The sequence below is a fragment of the Mytilus californianus genome, unplaced genomic scaffold (assembly GCF_021869535.1).
Source record: "Mytilus californianus isolate M0D057914Y unplaced genomic scaffold, xbMytCali1.0.p SCAF_3, whole genome shotgun sequence".
NCBI classification, from domain to species: domain Eukaryota; kingdom Metazoa; phylum Mollusca; class Bivalvia; order Mytilida; family Mytilidae; genus Mytilus; species Mytilus californianus.
Window position 1 is genome coordinate 16,830,434 of NW_026262679.1, and position 24,640 is coordinate 16,855,073.

General features: G+C 32.0%; 2 protein-coding genes across 7 annotated transcripts in view; one reads left to right on the forward strand and one right to left on the reverse strand.

Moving 5' to 3' along the window:
• Positions 1–4,910: 4,910 nt before the first annotated feature.
• Positions 4,911–9,558, reverse strand: LOC127734018 (uncharacterized). Its single transcript, XM_052243558.1, has 2 exons — positions 8,456–9,558; positions 4,911–6,691 (listed from the first exon to the last, which is right to left on the reverse strand). Exon 2 carries the CDS (start codon positions 6,688–6,690, stop codon positions 5,158–5,160), a length of 1,533 nt encoding a protein of 510 aa, XP_052099518.1. The 5' UTR covers position 6,691; positions 8,456–9,558; the 3' UTR covers positions 4,911–5,157.
• A 613-nt stretch (positions 9,559–10,171) lies between these two features.
• The window catches only part of LOC127734019 (semaphorin-2A-like), a 105,171-nt gene continuing 90,702 nt past the window's right edge, over positions 10,172–24,640 (forward strand). For 4 of the 6 annotated variants that reach the window (XM_052243559.1, XM_052243561.1, XM_052243560.1 and 1 more), the window contains exon 1: positions 10,172–10,485. The gene's annotated coding sequence lies outside the window, so the exon portion shown is untranslated. The remainder of the gene's footprint in view (positions 10,486–24,640) is intronic. The other 2 variants (XM_052243565.1, XM_052243564.1) reach the window with 1 other exon arrangement.

The window sequence follows — 24,640 nt, forward strand, 5'->3', positions numbered from 1 at the left end:
AACTGTTACATCTGCTAAGTACTTAGGCATCACACTACAATCAAACCTAAAATGGAACAAACATATAGATGACAATATCTCGAAAGCCAACAAAACACTCGGCTTCCTTCGAAGAAACCTGAAAACATCTAATCAAAACATTAAGAGCCAGGCATACCAAGCACTTGTCCGTCCCAAACTCGAGTACTCTTGCTCGGTTTGGGACCCCCACACTTCAGAATCTATCTCGAAGATAGAGATGGTCCAAAGGAGAGCTGTTCGGTATGCCTGCAACAGGTATCATAACACTAGCAGTGTATCAAACATGCTCAATACACTCAAGTGGCCACAATTAACACAACGCAGATTACGTGCACGCCTGGTTATGATGTACAAGATCACACATCATCTTGTTGCTATACCATCTAGCACAATTCTCATCCCATCAGACTCAAGAACCAGAAAACATCATTCTCACACCTTTAGACATATTTATACATCCAAAGACTCGTACAGATTTTCATTTTTCCCATACACAATAACGCAATGGAATCTATTACCAACTACAGTTGTTAATTCACAGACAGTCGACTCTTTCAGAGAGCAGCTTACATATGCTGTTCTCTCCACTCTCATTTAAATATCTTCATCTCCTGTACTTAGTTTTAATCACTACGTCTGTTCTCTGCACAGTTTTTGTATATAACTAAAATATTAACTTGTTTAAATAAATAGGCCACGTATGCACCAGTTATTAATCATCTTTATTCAGATGGAAAACTAGAAAACTTAAAGAAGAAGAAGACTTTCAGTTTCAGAACCCTGCATGTTCCCGTAAAATGCTTATTGATTGACGTCGGGTAGCTCATTCATAAAATAGCATATGACGTGGGAGTATGATCGGCCAAAACATTTCATGACGCCGATCAGCTAACATGTACAATTTATTCATATTTTACCACGGACGTGTACTCAAAGCGTTTGAAGAACGTCATATTAGAATTTAATTATATACTATATTACGTTAAATTATCAGTAACAAATTCAAGATACACAGATACACGTATCCCGATCGTGCGAGACTCCCATGGATAGTCAAGGTCGTTAAATTCCCCATAGTAGAATAAGTCCCGCTATAAAGCACATTCCTCTACAGTGCGTGAATAGATGCCAAGTCTGATGTCTTACACCGATGTCAATTTCAATTCATTTAAATTCAAATTCAAATTACAATATATTTATTTTCCTAGTCACAAGGCCCGTCGATCATTACACATTTGACACGTTCATTCACACTTTCATACCACTCTTTTCACAAAAGAACATCATTGGTGTGGAAGAGAGGTCTAGCTTGTTGGATAAAGAGATATATAAATCTGTGATTATAAAATGTATTCGATGAACAATGACTTAAATCAAAGCATATTACTTTACTAGTATACTTAAATAATAACAGATGAAATGTATTATATTTTTGTATTATATAGTCTATGATATTTCAAAAGGAACATACTTAGACATACTTATGCTTCATTAAATAGCTATTATTTATATTTTTATTATGTTGCATTTTCAGAATTAAGTTTAATTGCTGGTAATAAAACATCAGAACCCTAGATATTAATTATAGTGACCACTATGTATTGTCTCGCATCAATGTATGCAGTAACCATGTGTGTTTGTTTACTTCCGTTATAATACAGAGTACCATGAAATGAACTATACCACGTGCTTATGTTTACCAACATGTCGACCCATGTGATCAGTGTCCGTATGCGTTTATTTACAGATTACTGAAAGATATCATATGACCGAATGTTCGTTATAGTAGCTTGACATTTTGGTTTTCCACTTTTAATTAGGAAAATCGGTCTTGTGTTTTTCTACATTGTTATATGTGCAATATTGTGATTTACTTATATTTTTGTGGAATATTGTTAATATCAAAATATTTTCTAGTTTACATAAGCATTATTTACTGAATACTACTTTGATACATTGAAAGTTTGCGAACACTTGAAACATCTACACAAATAGAGCTTTCTTACAATTTGACGAAAGGTATACGTACGGTTGACGAAAGGTATACGTACGGTTGACGAATCATACGTTAAACCCGTCTGAGGCCTAGGGGATCCTCTATCTTGGCTCTTTTCAAAATATAACATATCTATATATGTTATCATAATCAAGGCTGTCATGGGACTTAGATAGCGTTTTGCCTCAATGTTTGCCTTACAAGAACCATTACACTGTAAGTAACGACACAGGTCAAACTTGAATTTTCATGGGACATAGGAATTTCTCGATATACGAGGTGAAAATATAATACCACCAGCGGAAGGCGATAACTCAACAAAATTTGCTAAACAAAGGCCTCGTCAGAAGAAGAAATAATACCGCTGAAAACAAAAGATTGTGTTCGATCACCCCGAAGAAAATAACAAGGCAAATATATTGCTCCCCCCAACAAAAAGGAATAAACCCAAAACCTTTCTAATTTTTTTCCTGTGTAATACTGCTTGTCGCCTTGTGTTGAGTACATACACCCGAGACTGTAAGCTTACCTATGGAATCGTTCTTTCGGCTTGTATCTGCGATTTCATCCAAGCATGTTTACTGTTAAATCATCAGTATTGAAATTCAGAATATATGTAGTGCAAGATTGTTCATGCACCTTTCGTAAAAATGTAAGAAAGCTCTAATAAGAGTTGATTTTGAAACTTTACATATACCTTTTGGACTTCAATTCTTTTTCGGCGTTCCACATTTTGACTTTTTCATACAAAACATTATTACATGTCTTTCCAAGAATTACTTGCATACAAACATTCTCTGTGAGTGTGCATGTACACGTAACTTATACCAGTAATTAGTTATGGTGTACATGCACCACTTATAGTCATAATTATATTAGCATACCTATATATTATATGGCAAACACTTTTATATCATAGTTTTGTTTTGATATACAGTAATATTTGATTGCAATAACATTGTACTATGAACCACGTGGTATTGTTGCACTTCTCGTGTGTACGTAGCATTTTAACTGAATATATTAGATATCTTCATGTGTGTAATATTGCTCGTCAGATATTTAGTTCTTTTGTAATTTGGTACTTTCGTATATTTGACTTTGATACTATATTGTTGATAAGAATTATAATCTATTGTCATATTTCATTTATGTTAGACATTTACTGATATAGCTAGTAACATGTCGACATAGTTGATTATTTTTAGTATTGATTAAAATTTGTCATATGATCATTTAGTGTATAATGTATATAACCATAGTGGTGGTGAATACTTTTTGTGTTTGTCACACTTAGTATATGTGTGTATTGTTTTTGAAATTGAATTAGTGGAAATGATTTGAATATAAGGTGCGCTTCACATTTAGAATACACCTTTACTAGTAGCACTTACATTTTATTTTCTACTTGACTTACCCGTTTTACTTTACTGACATTGTGACTGAAGTTATCAATTGGACTTCGCTAATTCATAGAATCGTCGTTGAGGTTGAAGTTGTTATGTATTTTGGTTTAGAATAACCCATTGTACATTGATCTATTGATTGATGTTCTGCAGTCCATGCGTTTTGTTACCTCTTCCACTCAGATGTCAGTATTTTTACTGGGAAAAGGGATTTGAAACTGATATGTTTTATTTCATTTCTTGAAGTGAAATATACATTTGTTTCTTGACATAGATTACACTTATTTAAGATGTGAATATTATTACAGAAAAAAAAAAGTATTGTCTGATATATGAATCATACACGTTCCTGTTATATGCTGTTTACAGTTTAATTAAGACATCCTATCATGGTTATTAAGATGAAGGGACCAAACAGCGTTAACATTCATCAAATGCTGTCATTAAAGGTCTTTAGCACCAATAATGTTTGATCACTTGATGGTTTGGTCGTTTGATATTTTTTGTAGATCTCGTGTTGCTGATCATTTCGGCTGTTCATAGTTTGGCTGTTTTTGTAATATCAAGAAAATCAACAAAAGTCTAAAATCGGTCATTAATCGTCATTTAATTACGGAGAATAACAGACGAAGAAATTGATGATGAACGATTGAAATAAATTCATAAAACACATTTAAAGCTGACAAGTTGTTATTGTTGGCATTTGTTTATGTATAGACCAATGGAAGAAGGTTCTTAATACTAACGGTATTGAAGACTTGATGACTTTGATAGGCCACTAGTCTAAATACCATATGTTAAGATAGTCGGTAAGATCAATTCGTTACATTGTGTGCTAGTGACCTAATACGATATATATATGGGGTCAGTAAATTCCATATGGGGTGAGAGCGAAATATTATCAGGAGTCGTTTGGTAATTTTAATGACGATTGGGACGATAGATTTTCTTTATCCTGTCAGATTTTCTATCTCTCATCGATTATGGTTTTCAAGATAATAGACTTACATTTTATCCCCATGTTCTATGTTAAAAGCCAAGGTGCCCATTTTAGTTTGCTTGTGGGGACAAAACTCATTTGTATACACAATTTTGTAGTTTCAGGAGTAATACAATGACGACGGACTCCAAGTGCATAATGGTAATAGCTACAATGACCAAAATAGACTAAGTATGTTTATCAAATGTTCATACAATTTGTTTTACAACACAGCCATAACAATCTGTAGACTTGAAGAACGAATGGAAAACTATTTTCTAGTCGCAAGAATCCACCCTCCCCGAAAAAAGGATACAAAACAAAACAGACAAACATAGTTTTTGACATACATGTAATAAAGAAATGTTGAAATGGAAATGAAAGAATCAAATTTTATATTTACCTTTTTTTTTGGTCAAAATCCAATGCATGTAATAAATGAATGACAGAGACATTGACTCCTCAATGTAACTACGAATGCACCAATTAACTTTATATTTATGTGTCCAGATTGAAATAAATCGGTATTTAAAAAAACGTTGGAAAAACATACTAGCAAATTGATTAAAAAAGAAATGATTGTACAAGACCACAAAAATAGCAGTGACCCTTTGAATATAAAATAACAGGCTTGGCCGACAAAATGAAAATTTCGATTATATGGAAGCTAATAATACAACTTTTGTACTAAATTTGGATTTAGTTTTATTTATATCAATAACTGTGGCAACATAACAAAATAAAAACAGGCATATTTAAGAAATCGTCTGAAGAAATAGGTTCTTGCGGAAAATCGTTTTCCTTTTTACACTTATTTTCTCCATAAACACGCAGTTATTAAAAAGACATTCGACAATCTCAATAGTTACATTTTTGCACCCAAAAAGGTATAGATTTCTTAAATCCGGACATAAACACGACAGTTCTAGCACAGATATATTATTGATGGATGTGTGGCTTAGGTTCATAGATCTTATATGACTATGTTGATGATTGGATATTGAATCGAAGTTGTCGTTCGTAGAACGTTCATTCACAATCACTAAAGTGGGTAAAAAGGCGTCTTTATTATCCAATTTTCTTTTACTGTATGATATTCCAGTACGAGATCCAGGGAATTTCAATTCTGTGATTCCACCACATGAAGCACTGTTAAGTAGTTCGAGCCATTTACACGACTGTAAAAGCGAAGAAATCCCTTTAGAAGTAAATTTTCCGTTATTACTGATGTCTAACTTTCGGAGGGTTGTACATAACCTAGAGATGCTGAATAAACTTTGATCTGTTAATTGTATACAGAAATTTAAAATCAACACCTGTAAATGTTTGCATTTCGTAACCAATGATTCCACACCAGCGTCATCAATTTGAGCACATGCCATAACCGACAGCCGCTGTAAGCGTGGGCAACCTTTCGCTATCGCTATCAAGGTACTACCGGAGATCGTATAAGACCTACAAATATGAATTTGCTCCAAAAACGGACAATTTTCTGCGATATTTGCAATGCCTTCGTCTGATATATCCTCACATCTGACTACAGAGAAAAACTTCAGATTCGGAACGTTCCTTGCAATTAATTTTAAGCCTGCATCATTCACCCTTGTGTAATCTAAGCTTAAAGCATTAAGGGATAGCAAACGCTGCATCGACATGAACGTGTCATTCTTTAGATAAGAACTAGTTACATCTAGTGATTTTAAATTTTGGAAATTCCCCAACAGAAAACGGACGGTGTTATTTTGAATAGTGTTGCAATGAATTGATAATGTCTTGGAATATTTGTTTCGAGAAAGTTCTTCCAAAAAAAAAAGAAATTCAACGTCATCTCCACTATAGTTAATATGTAAATCTTTCAGATTTAACTTTGATAACGTTTTAAAAATGTCACGGAATAAAATGCTATCATCAAATCGAACACTTAATGATTCTAGATTAGTACATTCGGAAATAAAATCGGAAATGACACTCGTTGTTGCCAGATATACACTTGATAAGTCTAAGTTTCGAAGATTCGTAAAATGCGGCTTTGGTGTCCGATGACAAACTTTCACCAAAAATTCCTCATCTGTTAGAAGATGTTTTATATGGATACATATTATGGTAATATTCTGCAGATATAACGATGTCATTTCTTCACTGCGTCTAACGTCCAGTTTATACCATAAACGAGGTGCGTTTGCCAATAGGTTAAAATACTTGGAAACGTGTCTGATCCGTAAGAGAAGGTCATGTTGTGATACGTAGGATAAGATGTTTAATATTATTTCCGGTGGTAAAGAATCCATCCTGAAAAATAAATATATACAAGTGAGTGACCGTGTATAAATAAAACACGGATCGACAGATTATTCATGAAACAATATGTTAACTTTTTTTTTTTAATATTTATTAACAGTAACTCGTATATCATAGATTTATTGATTGTTGGTTGCTTAACTTCCACTGGAAAATATGCATGTTCAGGACGACATATATTATAGAATAATTGGAAGCAGACTGAAATGAAGTTTATAGAGCAAAGTAATTGTTAAAAACAAAAACAGTATAGAAACGTAGTGTACGTACGATGTATAAATGTCATGTGACTGAATTTCTAAAAACAATGACAATATATATGTCAGCATAATAAACAACTTCTTATAAAACTATTTTGTTAGGTAAACAAATGAAGAAAAACCAAGAAATTTAAAAAGAAATACAGAAATAACGAATCTTATTCAAAATAAACAATATTCTGTTCACTGCACAAACCTTGAATGACAAAGATCGAGAGAATTTCAAGTCCCAAATTCGAAGCGCAAATATACATTGGAGAAAAGACTGATCTCAACTGCAAAATAATGTGTCCTTCCTTCGAAACAAATATAAGATACATGTGCCAGTGTTGAGTTGTCTTTTTTATAGAGAAGGTTCAGTATCTTTTTTTGCTAACTACGTATGCTATATACGAAGTAATTGAATTAGATATTTACTAGACAATGGCGAGGAATTACGTCATTAATCTTACTGTATCTAGTGTAAGACATTGGTCCAATTAGGTTTGCTCTTTTTGTACTACAATTGGTATTTATTGTCTAAACTGATCAGTGGTTATATTCATATTCGTCATATCTCGTACTATACTCTTTATTTACAATTGTAGCCGTTGTGTTGGTGATCACTTGAGTTGTTATTCATGACCAAGTATTTATTTAAAGTACGAATTAATTTGTAGAACAGACATATTTACACACAATTTCAGGTCACTGTGGACTGATGCTATTCTGCTTAACTGTCAGATACAAATTCGAAAAGGGTTCCACGGAACCCTGTGTCTCGGCTGCAACTGTTGTTATCAGTGTATATTGTGTGTAATGTTGACTGGCGAAATTAAAGTCCGTTTATCATTAAATTACTTAAAAATATAAAAACACTTTAATCTACAGATTGAATTTCTTGATTTTGAAGAAGGTTCTGATCTAGTTTCATTACATTTCACGAAAGTTTAAAATAGCTATGGATGTCTGAAAGTATCTAATACCAGACTTTTTGAATAGTTAACTGCCAAAACTAAATATGTTTCTTAAAAAAAATAAACCCAGACTCTGCTAAAGTTTTATAAGTTCTATGAAGATTTGACAAAGTTAGTGACGTTTTAAAAAGGTTAAGCATCACCATGTAATATTAAGTGTACACAAAACTAAGTCATTGTATCAGTAAAATACGGAAAAAATATAGTTTTAAAATTTTGCTCTGGATGCTGTCTTTTGATCAGGAGAACACTTCCTCCTAATTTTTTTGACTGTTTAACAAACTAATTGATGTCTAAAAAAATTGTTTAAACCACATACTGACTCTAAATGTTGATGACGCCGACGCCACTTTTTATACTTTAATAAACATATATAATTATTACACTTATGGTGTTCCATAGAAAATAAGTTGCAAGAAGATTATATTACAAAATAAAACGCATCAATAAATATCATTGAAAATGTGTCCTTAATTGACATATATATTACACTGTATAAGTGTCAAATTAAATGGCTTGATAATACATGCAGCACTCACCTATTTAATGTGATATTTTACATTCTAAATGTACTAATATCTAAACCGTTCAGGTAACCAAAAGTCAACTGATTTTGAATAGTTTACGCTTCCTTGTTCTCGATACTTAGAACGGGTTTGATCAAAAACCGAATACAAGGAAGTTTGAAAATGTACTACCACGGTCTTATAAATCTATACAATCGATATTTGAACAGCATGAAAACAAAACGGATAGCATGTATTTGTTGCACTACAGGATAATTGATTACTAACATAATACTGATTGAAGAGATCTATAATAAATCTTCTTTCTATCATTCATTCACAACTATGAAATGATAGATTATTTTACCTTCGCAGAATAGATCTCTAGAGATATCTACAGTCATGCAGATTCCCGGAAATTTTACGCTTACATTTACAGGTATTAAAGTTGAATATCCTCGATTAATACAAAATGAAATAAAAATAAAAACTGCTCAATATATTGTTTTGAAACAATCTTAAAAACAAAACAAGTTAGTTCATTCTTATATGTATCTTTAGTAAATTTTAAACAAAATTAAAATTAATTGTAAAAATATAGATTTTGATGTGGCGTTAAAACTATAAATTGAGGGGAATATATATCATAGCTTCAAAAAACTATTTATTAGAAATAGACTTGAACATTGACATTGCTCGTCTCTTTTAAAATATTATAATGTCATACATGATCTTGTAACCGATGCTGGAATTCATATACTAAATTAGTTAACTCAATGACCAGTTTCATATCCCAACGAATAAGAGTATTCTTGAGATACAAGAATGCATTAAGATCTGATTACCATCAATTGTATGGAGATTAAAGCTGCTTAAATAGACGTCATTTTGACGTTGGGTAGATAGTTGTCTCGTTAGCAATCCTACCACATCTCATTATTTTCTACTGTATCAAATATATATTTGTGGTAATTTGATAGGGGTAATTATTATTAAAATCATTGCGCGTTATTTAAATATGTATATATATACAATGTATTCTCCTTATGTTCACTTACAGGTTGTAACCAGTCTGGTGTACTTTGATATTTTTGTTATATGATAACATGAAATATAACAAAGAAATATTGTAGACAAAAAGGGTATTAAATAAACAGTAGTTCAATGATTTTATGTAGAAGTTACTTAGTCTACCTTATTGTTCAGTTATTGTCATTTGAACTGAATTATATACAAAAATACACATTTTATATCGTGCCTGCAATGAACTATTGACCGTATGATGATATATATAATAATTTTATTTTATATGAACCTTACAGTCGTGTATAAACATAAATTATCTGAATTATAAATCAAATTTGATGTAATATCTTCTGCATACATGTTGAAAAAACATTCGATTCAGGTTCAGTGAAGGAAAACTTTAATGCATTTACAAAATTAATGATCTGTGAAGCTGCATATTGAAATCAAACACTATCATCTTAGATTTTCTTGAATCTAGATCTACATTAATTCTTCGTATATGAACTGATGATGATTTATACATGTCTACCAAAATGATTTAAAATATAATATATCATTATAGTTCAGACATTATCATTTGTAATGTTTTCTGTCCCAACATGTAAGTACATTAATGATATTATTATATATGTACAATCTAAAGTTGAAGATGGTTGTCGATAATTGTTTTACTCAATATCACCAATTTCTTTTTAATATCATGTTATATTTTAGATCAGAACATTGAAAATATGACAAATTGGTCTCTGAAAGTGAAGGATTTATGTATTTACATTCAAAACAAAACAAATGCATACTTCAAAATGTAAGTGGGATTACAACATGTGATCACATGTGTGTAAGTGTGAAAGTGAAAAAAAAATTAAATTACTTCAAGTAATGAAATCATATAGGAAATCATTCATATTTGGTCATGATAACAGATAAGGAAGTATACGAATCGAGCTAATTTTACGTTATGAACCATGTGCACAAATAGTCAAAAACATGTGATACATTTACGTTTTCCTTGTTTGGATAGTATGTCAATCCGGGTAAGATCTAATTATTGTTTTGTTTATCTAAATGCAGATTGATCTTAAAAAGCATCATTTGTTTCTATCTTTTATATGAGTGCCAAATAGTACGACTGTATCTCATCAAAACATTAAGTATAATGAACAAGCACAAATCGAGAAGGGGTCGTCATTTTTCAATTTTGTTTCCGTGTAGAGTTGCGTTAACATACACCAACTAAGTATACTGAGTGTCAATAGAAACGCAACACCCTTATTTGTTTTCTATAATTATGTACAGTCGTTTCGTCAAAACTTCTTTCTTTTGAAATAAACAAATCTGTCAAAGTTTTTGTCTATTCGAACAGACATAAACATAATTCTCAGCTAATTTTAGCATTATCTGATTTATAATTTTCCGTGGATAAATTAAGAAATTATAAAGAATCTAAGGTTTCAACTCCCTTAGGCAAAGTAGACCTTACATGAATTCGGCTATTTTTTAGGTGTCTTTTCTTAAGGATGTATTCTTCTGATGTATCAGTCTCGTTGAAATCTCGTTCGGGAATTATTTCCAAAACATGTGATACAAGTGGAAAATATTAATGAATCTAAAAAAATATTATAATCAAAATAAACTCTATGAAAAAATTGTGTACTTACAATAAGTAGTTTTTGAGTAATAAAATTTTCAAATTTTATAGCCAATCCGGTCAGTTTCATCAGCAAAAATGTTAAGAAAATGGTTGAGGGGTACAAAGAAATGGATTTGCCAAAAATATGTACATCCCATATCTTCTTTTAAAAATTCTTAGATATGTATTTTTTCAATCATTTATAACAAAGAAGTTGAAATAATATGCTCTTTGTTCTGAAAAAAGGAGAAAAATCCCAAATTTTAAAAAATTGACAGCATGGTCAATTTGACACGAAGAAGCAACAAAATTTTATAAAACTTTCTAATATTAACACCAACCTATAGTTTTTTTAAAGATATTGTTTTTCAGATTGGTCCACTTCTTCTTTAGTGAAACTATGAAAAAAGTTTTAAATGTGAAACTGTGAATTTTTTCATGATAATAGCCCAAAATGGGTAAAAATTGATAAAAATGGGAAAATCATTAAAATGGGGTACTTTCAAATGGCCTTAGCAAAAAAAGAAGTGCCCCATCATATGATGTTTTCTTCATCAATCACTTTCTTACAGTCATTTAAACCCAAAAATCAGGTTAAGAAAAAAAGTTTAATTCTAGAAATATTTGGCTCCTCAGAGGTGTACATCCTTAATATAGCTCCTCATTATGTTTAGGTCTGATACATCCGGGGCTTTCAAATGTTTTGGTTTGAGTGTTCCTGATGAAAGTAAATCCAAAACAAAAAGCGTTTTTGACGCAGGTTATTAATTTTAAAACTGTTATTTTCATTTTTAAATTCAAAGTTTTAACCCAAAAGTTAAAATTTAGTCTTATTCTTCTGATAAATTTTTATCATAAAAACAAACAAAAATGAGTGTAAAGATAAACCAATATCAGGTTTACGTGCTTCACCCTACTGGACAGCATGATCAATTAATCTGTAGCGTACTTTGTATTTTTACTTTGACCTCTTGGAGACTTTTATACGACTTTTGAAATTAATAGCAAACGAAATGACGACTTTAAATGTCAAAACTTTAATCAAATGATCGACGATAATTTTATTTAATAGGTTTGTCTATCTAACCATAAAAAGGAGATCGATATAGCATATGTATTATTGTTATAGGCACAAGAACGGGTAAACCAATTCAGAGACAGAGAGGTGAAGTGAAATTCCAACAAACATTTGTTATTAGTACATGTACCCCCAGTTGCGATTTGTACTTTCTATATCATCTTCTGAATTCAAATAAATGTCTACGATATCTTCTGATATAGTTTATGTCTTGCCAAATACATAATTATTAACTTCATCCGTCTACATACTATACTTATATTTAACTTTTTGTAAGTGTCTTTGACCTATTGATTGTTGGGATGTAGATAACCTCTAGTCTAAAATACGGTGTGTACTTTAAATTTTCTACATCATCTATATATTGTCTTTGATATATCTTTTTGTTACTTGCTATCTTGTTGAAGCATTTTCTTTTACAAGCGACTCTTATGCACAGGTTAATAAACTTTTCCTATCCCGTTTTCATCAATTATGATAATGAAAAGTGCTCCCTTCACCACTGATAAACCTAATTATTTACTTGTCTAAAATAGTTTTTTTTTTTTTATCTTTTTTTTCTCGACTGCAGAACATTTTGGTTTTGTTATTACTTGTTTGCAGCTGCGCTGTTCATCGTGTGTTTTAAATTTACGATTCTTCATATGCGGAAAGACGGTAAACAAAAGGGGGTTTGAGCGCATGCGGGATTTGTGACCGTGCCAGGTCTGATTATCTGAACCATGTGTTGTTCATTGCTAATTGTCTTATTTCGTGTTTTTCGGAAGAGTCAACTTTTGATGGTTGATGAGGTCAGCTATTGCTATGTGGTATCTTTGGTGATTCCTGTCATCCCAATGTGTCATTATTACCATTCCATTTCAAACGATATTTTCATAATGAATTATAAAGTGTAACTTGTTTTAATGATTTTTTGTTAAACATAAAGTAGTAGTTGTGATATCATTGTAAAAATGACAGCTATTGTAATATGTTTATATTATTAGTTACACAGTTTGCTAGTGACCTAATACGATATATAAGGTGTCAGTAAATTCCATATGGGGTGAGAGCAAGATATATATCGTATTATGTCACTAATACACTGTGTAACGAATTTATCTTACCGACTATCTTAACTTTTGGCATCTAGACTATAGTGGGCTATCAAAGTGATCAAGTCTTCAATATAAAGAACCTACTTCTATTGATCTATTCAAAAACAAATGCCAACAATAACAACTTGTTAGCTTTTGGTGTGTTTTCTGCATTTATTTCAATCGTTCATCATTAATTTCTTCATCCGTTGTACGGGTGAAACGTTTCAAATTTTTCCTCAACCCCTTGCTGTTTTTATAAAGGGTCGTAACACCACTACTAACCTTGTATTAAAATAAACCATGCCTATTAACCTCATATCAAATATACAGGATACCACGCGGTCGCTTTCAACCAATGATATTCCTAGAAATGTATATGATGTAAGATAAATCCATATATTAGGTCGGTACCACTGATAGTATCCCGAAATAATTCGAAGATAATTATCTTCTTTTCAATAGATTCTATGCCTAGTTGCTAATTTAAAATTGATACCCTTCAACTGAGATTTTCATTGAAAAATCATGTTCTTCTTCTTCCTGGTACGGGAAAGACTCCGGTGCCGGAGTGTAGAATATCCCGGAACCGTGGCGCTATGTACATGCAAACGGATGTCGAAAATTGTGTTATAATAAAATAAAATATTTGCCATAGTTCAATTACAATTTAAAATAACATTAGTTGGAGCTTAATGTTAAGCATATTAACATTAGGTACAGTGGCTTAAATACACTAATTAATTAGCCAGACTAGATCCTCCAAATGTTAAGGTGGAGATACCACCTTTGAAGGATTCTAGGGAGGGTGACATGCAAATTGTTTCTGGGAGATCGTTCCAGACACCGAACACACCAATAGTACTTGGGAAAAAAAGATGATTTGAAAAGTCTTTATTTGTATATATATGCCGAAATTTATGTAGGCCTCTAGTTCGCCTGTCAGATTGTGTCAGGACGTCAATAGTGACTTCGACCAACCCCCCATTAATTTTATAAATCAAAACAAGCTTAGCTTTTGTTCTACGGGATTGTAAGTTTTTCCATTTTAGTTTGTTTATATAACATGTTTCAAACATAATAAAATACACATCAAGCGTATGATCTAAGTAAGTACCGACACAGCAGACCAAAGCCAATTAACTAATAAAACCTCAATGCGTTGACCTTAATAGACCAATTGATAAGAGAATTACTAGCGTGAACAATGATTAGAGATATACAGCTAAATATAAATAAACCTTGACCGCAGATAATTGATAGCTATTAACGACCACTCGTATAAGAACGATCACAGACACCATACCATAATTACAAAAGTAGTTATTGTTGATATAAAGCCTTAAACGTCCAGCAGGAAGTATTTCAGATACCCAGTCTGATATTGTTGAAGTACTGAAAAAATATAAAACATGATAAAATAATTATTTTTATTATGCAAATATTTGGGCTTAAGGGCAACACGTTATGTTACAGAAAACTTCCTTGGCGTCATTGAATAAGAAGCGATGAATGTAAACTAACTGACGCCAACATTATACTTAACTATCCGAGCAGTGTGCGCGGCACACTGTGTGAATGCTTGAGGATATTTTTTCTCTAGTATCATGTAATTCACTCAGTTCTGTCATATTGTAAATCAAGAACAAAACAAATTACATGCTACCTGCAGTTGACACAAAGCACACAGTATGTACATAAAATGATAGTGTGTTCTCAGATAATTAAGGATAATGTGCCGCTAAAATACTGTGCCTGAGCTAGCCACATATCTTTGACAGAAATGCGTCACCATAGGGGTATTTGCATACACGTGTGTGTACGTCTACCAGTCTACTTGTCTCAGAGTACTTTAGCAAGCCGTTCCCGAGCGGTATAGCCTTACTTGATTTTCCACGTGGTACCGCATAAGAGTAAATCTTTGTGGGCATAGACCGACGTGAAATAGAGCTGTTGAGCAATCAAGATGAGACTATTCCTCGTTAAGGTACGTAGGCACCCTAACTACTCAGAAAATTTTGGGGAACGATATTATATTTGGCCAAAATAAAATATCATAGCCCAAAACGAAATATGTAACGTTATGTTGCCTGCCCAAGTTGCATATTGAGTAACCCCAAAATTTGAAGATGTTGTGCCTGATGAAGCCTTGTGTCTTGTTAAAATTAAAGTTGATCTAGAGAAAATTAATGTCAATATAAAAATCCTTAACCACAATATTGAGATCAACGTGAAAAGAAAAGACACAAGGCTAGGATGTAGGACATGTTACAAAGTCATAACCGATCGCGGATTTAATATCCGATTTAAATGTTCTACTGTAGCGTTTAAAACAATCTGATTTCCAAAGTCCCAGTGATTGTATCATGCTGTCCTCAATACCTTTAGAACTAGGGCTAGTGGCCGCACCTGATCGAAAGGAATGTCCGCTATAATCCTTTTCACAATATCCTAATGCCATGAGTATTGTTTTAAGCTTGCTTATAAAATAGTTCCGGGAAACTGGGTTTCCGATATTTCTTCAACGAAAAACGAATCATTATGCTTTGCGTTTATAGGTTTCGTCTTACACTCAGCAGCTGGAATAGCAATTTATACGAAAAAGCGATGTCATCAATCCTGAACAATGAAATTAATACCTTGTCGGAAAATATCTGTCTTTGTAGCTTTTAAATTTATAGTTACTTCGCTTTCTGAAACGAAACATCTGAAATAGCAATTAATACGGACAAGCGATGCCATCACTCTTGAACAATGAAATTATAATGCTGCTAGCCACGCCTGATTGAAAGGAATGTCCGCTAAAATCGTTGTCTAATTGTGTTACTGGACAAAATATCTCTATGCAGTCTAAATGGACTTCGGTCGGACAATAAATACTATTCTTGTAGTTGATACAATGTATTTGAAAAAATTACGTCGGTGAAATAGTAAGCTAACAATATGTCAAATGTAAATATAAACAGTGATGAAGATAATTTGTCAGCAAAAGTTCTAAATTGCAGTTTTTCACGCGATCGTATGTATTTAGGCCTCTTCAATAACTTCAGTTGATCATGATGTCAGTTCTTCACATAAATACGCTATAAGTATCACTTATCCAATTGGTTGAATGAACAACAGATAAAGAGCTTCTCCTCCATATTCCAAATATGAAATAAAGAAAAAACGAATGTAACTGTGTGCACAATATCTGGTATCATTTAACATACTAAACCTTACTAAGTAATAATCAACCAAATTACAAAAAAAAAAACAACAAAAAAAAACAACTACTAGTAAGTAGTAAAATAATAGTTTCAATCAATCCAACTATTACTGTATCGTGACATCTGAACTTGTGATGAGTTAGATGTTTGCCCTATGTTGAAGTGTCAGTGTGACTTGAGATAAAGGACGGCAATAAAAGCATATTGTGATATTGTGTTATGAATTGATATATACCATATCCTTTTCTACTTGCTCATAGTATGTAATCGTTGTCGGGGACAAATGTATATATATTAGGATAAAACGTTAAGTTGCATGACTTGTCTATCATTCATTGTGTCATGGAACCTTAATTTCGTTAATTTTCCTAATCTGTAAACAGATTTACGTAGGTAAATTGATAAGGTCGTCGTTGTTGAATACTTGAAGGTTAATTGTTTGATGAACTATAACAGACAGTCTTAATGACTGTTAGTTTAATGTACAAGTAGTTTTGTGGACTAGAGGTAAATGATATTTGATGGGTGTTACATGTAGAAAGTGTCGAAAACTTTCATGAAGTGAATATAATATATGACATGCGGGAGAGTCGAGTATGAATAGTTACAGCGAATGGACATGTATCTGCTTAACTATGTAAATTTGGTAAAGTGTATATATACATGTATGAACATACATTTGTAAAATTGTAAATGTGAAATTGCATTTTTAAACCAATGCATAGGAAGAACCCCGTGGCTTGCCCAATTGTACCGCGATTTCGCGGGCATCATCTAGTACCATATAATAAATGTGTTGTAGTCCGATGATTTTACTCTCATTCTCATGATTCTTGTGAATCCGTAGCATAGTGTCAAGTAAGAGCCTCAATGCAGAACGTAGTCTTGTTGAGTGTTAACAATAATAATGTATCATGATCTATAAGAGTATAGTGTAACGTTTACTAAATACAACCTGGTGTAACATCTCTGTAGTCATAGTCCATATGTACATGGTATACAAAATCTGAAGTCTATGTGCACGTGCTAAATCAGGTGATCACCATAAACATGTCAATGATAAAACAAATATTAAATAGAAAATTTCACATTCAAGATGAACCTATGCACTTGCGAACCTTGTGTAACACAACAATTCTTTAAAAATAAAAGATATATATATGTATATATAAATAAATAGAAAGTAATTGTTTCTGTCTCTTGCCTACAAGCGTACGTTCTATGAATGTCGAAAATATATATACAACATCGTGAACTCAATTAGGCGCAATAAATTCTCTTCTGTAGATCTTATATCGAGTGAATGTGTAGATAATTCAAATGATCATGCTAAATTGCTGCTCGTCAGTTTCAAACTGCACGCATAATTTGTTGTATGACCAAAATATGAAATGAGATGACATGTCTATCGATATTAATCATTTAAAAATATCTATTTTAACGATAGCTTTCAGAATCAATGAAAAATCTAGAAACTGAAATATACAATAAACTGACCTGTCTAGAAGATAAAGTTGTACCAGATTCTCAAGACACGTCTAAAAATGTTGGTATACCAGTGCAATCTTATCTGTAAGCCAATAAATATCCACTCCGAGTCATTAGCAGAAAATATCGGCATTGACAGAAACGCAAGCGTAAATAACAAACGTGAAAAATTCTGACGTACGTTTAGTGTTGTATACTAGATATATTTATATACATAGTTGTTACCATTTGAAATTTAGCATCCATTTCTATATGAACAAATAATTCCGTAGCGTCTAATAGAACACATCACTAGTAATCAGCCTACTCGTTTCCAAGTAAATGTAATCTCACAAATTGCAAAATAAAGCATTTATTCCCATCCGGATCCGTTTCGACACAATCTAAAGTGTCAAATATCGAGTATAATTCTAAATCTTCATACCTCTTGTTGAAAATGTTGCGGGTGTATAATATAAACACAATAAGTATACTGTCGTAATTCGTATAGTTATGTTGGCATTGTAAGAATAGTTATGAAATAACCGAAAAATTTGATTTGAATTTTTTGCACTGCTACTGCTACTAGGTAATTAATGCAACTGACTGAATAATCCTGACAAAGATTGAAAATTAACACGTGCACCAAGTTCATGAGACGGTTAAGAAAACATTGCCGTCTCGACCACAGACATCATAAATCTAGTAATAAAATGTGTATCGTCCACCTAAATAAATAATGGATTTTTGACAGAAGCCGTGTCGGACAGAACATGAAACACTAATATAAACATCAATTAAAAATTTCTAATTTAACATACCAGTGACAGCGCCTGGTGATCTATCGTTATAATCATTATACACATATCTTGCTGCCCTACGCTGTATCTGCTCAATTTGATTTATTTGGCTTTGTTTGTACGGATCCCAAACTGGTGAGGAGTACTCGACGGTGGGACGCACAAGTGATGTGTACGTAAGGTTTTTAACCTTACGTGTACAGTTTTTCATGTTTCTACGTAAAACTCCTATTGTTTTATTTGCCTTTGAAGTTATATTATTAATATGGGACCCCCAATCAAGATCATTGCTTATTGTAACACCTAGATACTTGCTGTATTTGACAGATTCAGTTGTTTAATATGCACATAGACCAAGGTGAGCGACATAGGCTCTTTAGAGCCTCTAGTTTTATGTTCGAAAGAAGTGGCATGTGTTGGTACAATGTAACTCATAAACCGTAAGTAATAGAGTCATAGAGGCTTTTTACGTGAGGTCCTTGGTCAGTTAACAGGAAAGTGAGGTCATCTTCTACATAAACCGTAAAAGTTATCGACATAAATATTTTAGCAAATTGTAAGTTGCGATATGTTGACACGCCAATACATGTACATATGGACCAAAGTGCTCAGGTGACTTTTTATCGGACTTTTCTCCGCTTAGATATTCAAAATAAACTTCTTGGTAGGATAACTTTTGATATGATTCCATTATCGTTGACCTTTAACCTGAGATCTAGGTCAAAACAACGATATTTAGATGTTCATTATACAATATTTACAGTAGATGTTTAATTCATACAGATGTGTTTAAAGTTTTTGCAAATGGCTGATATTTTTGTTCGAGCTTATTGTTTTTCTTTAATTGTTTAACATTTCTTACCGATATAACATGTTACTTTTATTATTCTTCCCTTAGTTTATTTATTTTGTATTTACATTGTGTCATAGGTCAAATTTATTTGTTCAGTGTATGTTCACTGGTGTTAATATGTCCTTTGATTGAGTTAAGCTATTTCAGTTGATATTTTATAGTGTGTCTTTCTATGTTGTGATGTAACACTATTGTTTCAGAAAAAGGGTGAAAGTTTAGTACCATTAAAACGTTTAAACCCGCAGCATTTGTTTGCACCTGTCCTAAGTCAGGAATCTGATGTTCAGTAGTTGTCGTTTGTTGATGTGGTTCATAAGTGTTTCTCGTTTCTCGTTTTTTATATAGATTAGACCGTTGGTTTTCCCGTTTGAATGGTTTTACACTAGTAATTTTTTGGAGCCCTTTATAGCTAATTACTGTTCGGTGTGAGCCAAGGCTCCGTGTTGAAGACCGTACTGTGACCTATAATGGTTTACTTTTATAAATTTTGACTTGGATGGAGTTGTCTCATTGGCACTCATACCACATCTTCTTATATCTAGATTCTTATTTTTTATTGGATGCAGGGACATGAGGAAGAAAAGCCTTTTTTGTCATATATTTTCAATTAATGATATAATAGAATAGAGTTATAAGCGCCTCCACCTGATTAATTGACACATTTTTACTGTCTAATGTTACTAGCTGTCGGTGACAAATCTACATGTATGTTTTTGTAAGGCATTGGTTCATTTCTTTGTTGTCATAAAACTTTGTGTAAAGTGGCAATTTTTGGTGAAATAATTATGTGCATGAAACATGTTTATATGACATCAAAGTGAGAGTGCAAATGACACTCTGTTGCTAACGTATACATATTATTCAAAATAATCGTACAGTTGAATATACTAAATGATAAAAACAGGAAATAACAATTAGAGAAAAAAAAACAATATTTCTATCTGATCGGTAAAGCTTACTCCACGTACTGAGTTACGTTGCTTTGCTTTCATCAGGACAAGCCATTTTAAATACCACAAAGCGTAAGAACTGTCTCCTTTAAATCATTCCAACACTCAACGACATGTGTTGAGCATATTTTCTGCATATAAAAGAAATAAACTATACAAACATGCCAATCGTGAGATATCTATGCAGATACATTATTCTAGTTCTGAAATCATTTATTATATCTAAATGAATTAAATATGATTTATTTCTGAAAAATAATTTTCTATTCTTGCTGTATTCTGGTTTTTCCGTACACAGCGAATTATTTATTTAGCATAAAAATTAAGAAAATGTGGTATGATTGCCAATGATACAACTATCCAACAGAGACCAAATGACGTAGAATTTAGCACAATAGGTAACCACACGACCTTCAACAATGAGCAAAACTAATACCACATAGCAAGCAATAAAAGGCCCGAAATGTAAAATGTAAAAAACAATTTAAACGAGAAAACTAACGGCATGGTTTAAGTACAAAACAATAAATGAAAAACAAATATAATATACAGCAACAATCGATAACTACTGAATAACAGGCTCCTGATTTGGGACAGGCACATACAGAATGTGGCGGGGTTAAACATGTTTGTTGGCGCCAAACCCTCCCCCTAACCTGCGACAGTGGTTTAATAACCCAGCACAAGTAATATGTGGTAACGAAATCCTTGACTTAATAATTTACCAGTAAGACATAGATTACTTTCATTGAAATCCTAAACGTCACTACAGACACTGGCATAGCAAACGAGTTGGGATATATAAACACCGTAAGATGGGACCGAAGGAACATCACCGTTCAAAAAAGAAAAAAAATAACAGCGAAAGAAAAAGCATCACTTTTGTCGTAAATTTGTATGTAGAGTTTCCAGTGTAAAACTGAAATATACAAATCAAAGAAACCTAAAGACAGTTATTAACGTTTATATTTGATTTCTTTAAAGTAATTTCCTTTCATAATGGGTAAATTTCGGCAGTATTTAGAGAGACTAGTTGATTCGTTAACGAAAAAAATATCATCAAGATAACGATAAGTGTTGTTGAATTTATTTATTCAATAAAATTTATACGGGTCTTTACTAAGTTTGGCCATAAACTGTGATTCATAACAGTACATGAAGGTCTGGAACAACTCTGCTATTAAGGTGGCGCAATTTGTGCTTATAGGAATACCTACAACATGTCTATAAAGTGTATTGTCGAATCGTACATAAATGTTGTCAAGGAGAACATTTACAGCTTTAATCATCTCATCACACATCCAGTAAGTATATTTAGCATGCATGTTTACCTTTATCATTAGAGAAGACGGCTTTATATGAGTTGCAGCAAATAATTTGCAATCAGAATTTTCAAATGACCATTTATAGAATAGGAAAACTTTTGTTTGATAAGATTATGTGGACGTGTAGTGTAAAGAGTTGAAAAGTCCAAACTGTCAACCGAATTAAAAGAGCCACCAAAAACACTTAATGTATCTAAAACATCAAAAGAATTGTTTACACTCCAAAAATAGTTAATTCCACTTTTTTCATAATTATGCTAGTATTATTACAGAAGTTAATGATAAGATCTTTGAAAGTAGTTAAGGAACAAGTTAGAAGCACTGAAAAAATAATTGTAGAACACTTACTTGAGGCCGAGATGAAACAATATTTTACAGGGTTTTTATGTAGTTTAGGTAACCAATAAAAGGTCAGTGCAATTAAATGTAAAACAATCTTCCTTTTAAGTAGTTAGAACATACAAATTAAACATTGTGACTTTTAACTAGTTTGAAGAAGTCATAAATGCATGGCAAAGGAAATGGAATCTTGAAATCTTTTTAAAAAAGAAACAATGTTTTCTAGGTTTTAAACTTTTTTTAAAGGAAGCTATTATGAATAAATCAATTTTCGATTAAACTGAACTAACGGCCATTTTAATCAGATATAACATACAAATTAAACATTGTGACTTTTAAAAAGTTTGAAGAAGTCATGAATGCATGACAGAGGAAATGGATAATAAAATATGTGCGTCTTGTCAATAAATAAGAATTTTACCTTATTATATGCTTCATATTTCATTAGTTTCTTTACCCTGATTATAAATGAACTTGTTTAAGCTATCGCTTTTAGTTTTCAAAACTTTCTATATTATTTACATAAATGTTATACATGCGCTAGCAAATAAATGCTAAACCCGCTGCATTTGTATGCACCTGTCCTAAGTCAGGAGCCTGTTGTTCAGTGGTTGTCGTTTGTTGATGTGGTTCATAAGTGTTTCTCGTTTCTTGTTTTTTATATAGATTAGACCGTTGGTTTTTCTGTTTGAATTGTTTTACACTAGTTATTTGGGGGCCTTTATAGCTTGCTGTTCGGTGTGAGCCAAGGCTCCGTGTTGAAGGCCGTACTTTAACCTATAATTGTTTACTTTTTGCACATTGTAACTAGGATGGAGAGTTGTCTCATTGGCAATCATACCACATCTTCTTATTTATATGAAGTGTAAGTTTATGTTGAGTATAAAATAAGTCAATTTTCCTGTTAGACATTTTCCCAGTCGACATCAGGTAATTTAGAAAAGTTGAAATATGGGTCCTTTTTCACTCTATTCACAACAACAAGTGCTCTTAAATCTAACACTATTTTAAGATTTACAATTTGGCATTTATATAACATATAACTGTCAATATTATAGACATCATTTACTGAAAAATGTATAATAAACGATCCGCGTGCAATATAAACGGACTGACAAAACTTATAGTAAAAATGTTTGAGACATGAAATTAATTACACAATATATCATCATCTGTTTTCATATTAATCAAAATTCTAGCAATACCCGGCGGTTTATATTTAAAATTTTAGTTATAATTTGTAGTATAAGTAAACGAGATGCTAGAAAGAGACTGATCTTCGAACTACAAAGGAATGTTGGTTCTTACTGATCTATGATAAAGAATATTGCTTAAATAACATGTAACATCAAAACAAGCTTTTTTACAAAGTAAAATTTTAAACAAGAGTCTCCGACTTTTTAATTCTTTTAAATACCGCCAGGTTAAAAAAAAAAGAATGTAAAACAGATGCTTAAGATATCAAATGGATATTCAAACTCATAAGTCAAAGACAAACTTAATACGCTAGGCAAAATTAGAAAAACGACGAAAAGACAAGCAGCAGTCTACGTAATACCTTTAGTTGGTATTAACTAGTATGTGCGTTTGTAATACGGGATTCCAAAATTAGTTTTCTTAAAGGTTGACGTATCGGGTTGGATTGTAAAAAAAATTATCTCGTATATATATATACTTATTCCTATAGTTGTTATGATTTGGTAAATAAAGATTATAATTTAATTATATATTGTCAACATATTGTCAGCATACTGATAACTTGTTTTATCCTCGGGTTGTCTTTACATCAAATCCATCGGATGCGTACAAATTGATATTTTGTCTTGTAAGATGCATGTTTTTTTATTAGTTGTTATTGGTTTTGAACTTATTTTCAGTAACTGCGAATACTCTTGAATCAGTACGTTGTGTCATCAGTGTTTTTGTAACTAGTAGTTGTTTTATGCTTTTCAATTGATTTTTATAGTTTGTTCTTATGTCGTACTGTCAGGTGTGGACCAACGATAGTGATTTTGCAATCGTATGACACAAGTCGGAATTTCTACTGCCTGTTATATCAGGTGTTTTCTTTGAGTGCAAACGAATGTCTATCATTTGTTCTGATGTTGCTTTGACAAATTGACTCAAACTTTACCAACTGAGATATAACATTATATTTATCTTCTTGTACATGGATGTTGCGTTTAACCTATTACTGGTTACATGAACAAATATATCAATAAACTCTCTCGTTAACGTGGTATGCACTATCAACTCTTCTACAGAGACATCTTTTACTTTAAAATTAACTGTGAAATTATTTAGTTTTTCATTAAAGCACTTGCAAAGAGAATGGATTTTATTTTTATTTGATTGTACAATTGACAGTTTTAACATTAATGTTAATATATTTGATGATTCACTTCCGGATTGAGTATTTAACTTAAACTGAATAATTATGTGTTAAGTGTCTTATTTCATTA